A 4,508-nucleotide genomic window follows, 5' to 3' on the forward strand; every position below is an offset into this window, starting at 1 on the left:
GAAGACATTTGTAGATGTTTGTTCTCAAACGTTGTCATGATGTCAAGGACCCCCAAAATTATGTGTATTTGTCCGCGGACCCCCATCTAAAAACATGTTGTTCCAGGGACCCCCAGTAGCAGAGACTCTGATGGGTCTTGCCTCAAGCTGGATGCAGAATAGATAGACGCCGGAAGACGTCGTGTGGGCGGAGCTAATGTGACGTCAACACAACAGACTGACAGCAGCGAGAAGTCACTTTAAACTCCTGCTTTATGAAACGAACGAAACTAAACTAAACTACCGGAGTTTAAAATAGCACTTTTAGGCTTTGACTTCATAGAGTCAGCAGAGTTTAGAGATTACAGTTCGCTCAGTTTCAGGGTTTAAACTCCTAAAGTCAGACTTTTAGAGTTTAGCAGAGTTTTAATAATGTCCATAATAATGAACACAGTTCTGCGCTCCATGACAGCCAGGAGTCCTCTGTACTTTAGAGGTAAGGTACACTTTATATGTTATTATTGTTACTGTTACTGTTACTGTTACTGTTACTGTTACTGTTACTGTTACTGTTACGAATACCAGAAAAGTCGCCCTCTTTCAAAGTCGCCCCAGACTCGTTTCCCAACGGGTCCGTGGCCTTAAGCTAGATGCAGATTAGACTAAAATCAAATCTGTGCTTCTGGGGGTCCCTGGAACAAAAAAGTTATCTGGCTACCACTGTTACTGTCAGGCAGTGTTGCAGTGGTCTTGGGTCGAGCGCCCCCGACGACCCAAACCTTTTCTGAGCCGGGTCTCGCACCCCCGAAGTTCACACCTCGACAACCGTTTAACAAAGAAACTCGCCTATTTGCATATCAATAGACCTGTATAGTATGTCGGGTTAGGGTTAGGGTTAGCCTTAGGGTTAGGGTTAACCCATACCCTAACCCTGTACCCTAACCCTGTATAGTATGTACTATACAGGGTTAGGGTTAGGGTTAACCCATACCCTAACCCTGTATAGTATGTACTATACAGGGTTAGGGTTAGGGTTAGGGTTAGCCTTAGGGTTAGGGTTAACCCATACCCTAACCCTGTATAGTAGGGTTAGGGTTAACCCATACCCTAACCCTGTATAGTATGTACTATACAGGGTTAGGGTTAACCCATACCCTAACCCTGTATAGTAGGTGTCGAGCGACATTGAATCACCACTGCACCACTGTCAGTGTAGAGCTAAGGTTGGTTACACTGTCATAAACAGTGTTGTAAAAAGTACTCACAATTTATACTTAAGTAAAAGTATCAATACAGCAATATAGAACTACTCCGTTACAAGTAAAAGTCCTGAATTCAAAATGTACTTGAGTAAAAGTATTGCCATCTAAATGTACTTAAAGTACCAAAAGTAAAAGTACAAAATGTTTGAAAATAGCCGATGCGACGCGTTGTGAGCTTGTAGATCGGCTATTTTCAAATAAACAGCTATAAAATAGTGGTTAAAGTGGTTAATGTATGTTTTATAATATTATAATTTATATCTCTAAAGCAACTAGTAACTAAAGTTTTCAAATAAATGAACCGGCACCTTATCGTGGTGGAGGAGTTTGAGTGCCCTAATGATGCTAGGAGCTATGCTGTCGGGGGCATTTTGCCCCCAGAAGGGTCACCCATGGCAGATTGGTTCTAGTTGACTGGGGCCAGACAAAGAACGGTTCAGAAGACCCCTTATGATGAGCAACAACATGAGTCCGTGTACCCGGCCCGGAGGGTTACCGGGGCTCCGCCCTGGAGCCAGGCCCGGGGTTGGGGCCCGTGGGCGAGCGCCTGGTGGCCGGGCCTTAGCCCATGGGGTCCGGCCGGGCCCAGCCCGAACCGACTACATGGGCACATCCCCCAGTGGACCCACCACCCGCAGGAGGAGCCAGAGGGGTCCTGTGTTAAACGGATCGGGTGGACCAAGGCGGGGGCCTTGGCGGTCCGATCCCCAGTTACGGAAACTGGCTTTAGGAACGTGGAATGTCACCTCGCTGGCGGGGAAGGAGCTGGAGCTGGTGGAAGAGGTTGAGCGTTTCCGGCTAGATATAGTCGGCCTCACCTCGACACATAGCTCCGGCTCCGGAACCCAAGTCCTTGAGAGTGGTTGGACCCTCTCCTTTGCTGGAGTTGCTCCGGGTGAGAGGCGGAGGGCTGGGGTGGGCTTTCTTATAGCCCCTAGGCTCTCTGCCTGTACGTTGGGGTTTACCCCAGTGGACGAAAGGGTTGCTTCCCTGCGCCTTCGGGTTGGGGAACGGGTCCTGACTGTTGTTTGCGCGTATGCGCCAAACGGCAGTACAGAGTACCCACCCTTTTTGGAGTCCTTGGGACGGGTACTTGATAGTGCCCCGACTGGGGACTCCATTGTTCTACTGGGGGATTTCAACGCTCACGTGGGCAACGACAGCGTGACCTGGAGGGGCGTGATTGGGAGGAACGGCCTGCCCGATCTGAACCCGAGTGGTGTTCAGTTATTGGACTTCTGTGCTAGTCGCAGTTTGTCCATAACTAACACCTTGTTCAAACATAAGGCTGTCCACTTGTGCACGTGGCACCAGGACAGCCGAGGCCGGAAGTCAATGATCGACTTTGTAGTCGTATCATCTGACCTACGGCCGTATGTTCTGGACACTCGGGTGAAGAGAGGAGCAGAGCTGTCAACTGATCACCACCTGGTGGTGAGCTGGATCAGATGGCAGGGGAGGACGCCGCGCAGACCTGGCAGACCCAAACGAGTAGTGAGGGTCTGCTGGGAACGCCTGGTGGAAGAACCTGTCCGGACGGTCTTCAACTCACACCTCCGGCAGAGCTTCGACCGCGTCCAGGGGGTGGAGGGGGACATTGAGGCCGAGTGGGCCGTGTTCCGCTCCGCTATTGCTGAGGCGGCTGTCGCGAGCTGTGGCCGCAAGGTTGCCGGTGCCAGTCGTGGCGGCAATCCCCGAACCCGCTGGTGGACACCAGCGGTAAGGGATGCTGTCAGGCTGAAAAAGGAGGCCTACAGGGCGTGGCTGTCGTGTGGGTCTCTAGATTCAGCTGATTGGTACCGACGGGCCAAGCGGTGTGCAGCCGCGGCAGTCGCAAAAGCAAAAACTCGGGCGTGGGAGGAGTTCGGTGAGGCCATGGAGGAAGACTATCGAACGGCTCCGAAAAGGTTCTGGAGTACCATCCGGCGCCTCAGGGGGGGGAGGCGGCAACTTGCCCACACTGTGTACAGTGGGGGCGGGGAGCTGCTGACCTCAACTGAGGAGATAGTCGGGCGGTGGAAGGAATACTTTGAGGAGCTCCTCAATCCCACCAGCACGCATTCTGTGGAGGAAACAGAGCCGAGGGGCTTGGGGCTGGGTTGTCCAATCTCCGGGGTGGAAGTTTCAGAGGTGCTGAAGCAGCTCCGCGGAGGCGGAGCCCCGGGGGTGGATGAGATCCGCCCTGGGTATCTCAAGGCTCTGGATGTTGTAGGGCTGTCTTGGTTGACACGTCTCTGCAACATTGCGTGGACATCGGGGGCAGTGCCTTTGGAGTGGCAAACCGGGGTGGTGGTACCCATCTTTAAGAAGGGGGACCAGAGGGTGTGTTCCAACTACAGGGGGATCACACTCCTCAGCCTCCCCGGTAAGGTCTTCGCGAAGGTACTGGAGAGGAGGGTCCGGTCGATAGTTGAACCTCGGATCGAGGAGGAGCAATGTGGTTTTCGTCCTGGCCGTGGAACCATGGACCATCTCTTTACCCTCTCTGGGGTGCTAGAGGGGGCATGGGAGTTTGCCCAACCAGTCCACATGTGTTTTGTGGATTTGGAAAAGGCTTACGACCGTGTCCCCCGAGGTATCCTGTGGGGGGTGCTCCAGGAGTATGGGGTTGATGGCGCGTTGCTAAGGGCCATTCAATCCCTGTACCGAAGGAGTGTGAGTCTGGTCCGTGTAGCCGGCAGTAAGTCGGACCTGTTTCCGGTGGGAGTTGGACTCCGCCAAGGCTGCCCTTTGTCACCGGTTCTGTTCATAATTTTTATGGACAGAATTTCTAGGCGCAGCCGGGGGGCGGAGGGTGTCGAGTTCGGTGGCGGGAGGATCTCATCCCTGCTTTTTGCGGATGATGTGATCCTCTTTGCTGCTTCGAGCAACGACCTCCAGCTCTCCCTGGGGCGGTTCGCCGCCGAGTGTGAAGCGGCCGGGATGAGGATCAGCACCTCCAAGTCCGAGGCTATGGTTCTCAGCCGGAAAAGGGTGGAGTGCCCACTCCAGGTCGGGGAGGTGGCCCTGCTTCAAGTGGAGGAGTTCAAGTACCTCGGGATCTTGTTCACGAGTGATGGAAGGAGGGAGCGGGAGATTGACAGGCGGATCGGGGCAGCGTCCGCAGTAATGCGGACGCTGCACCGGTCCGTTGTGGTGAAAAGAGAGCTGAGCCGCAAGGCAAAGCTCTCGATTTACCGGTCAGTCTACGTCCCAATCCTCACCTATGGTCATGAGCTTTGGGTAATGACCGAAAGAATGAGGTCGCGAGTACAAGCGGCCGAAATG

The 4,508-nt window shown here is 53.5% G+C and overlaps 1 protein-coding gene across 1 annotated transcript in view; it reads left to right on the forward strand.

Moving 5' to 3' along the window:
• The first annotated feature begins 303 nt into the window (after nt 1–303).
• Nucleotides 304–4,508, forward strand: part of ccdc90b (coiled-coil domain containing 90B) — a 17,632-nt gene continuing 13,427 nt past the window's right edge. Inside the window, exon 1 of the mRNA XM_080748421.1 lies at nt 304–475. Within this exon, the coding sequence (XP_080604547.1) occupies nt 412–475 (64 nt within the window). The 5' untranslated portion in view covers nt 304–411. The remainder of the gene's footprint in view (nt 476–4,508) is intronic.

Source organism: Nannobrachium achirus, assembly GCF_963921795.1.
Source record: "Nannobrachium achirus genome assembly, chromosome: 19".
Taxonomy (NCBI): domain Eukaryota; kingdom Metazoa; phylum Chordata; class Actinopteri; order Myctophiformes; family Myctophidae; genus Nannobrachium; species Nannobrachium achirus.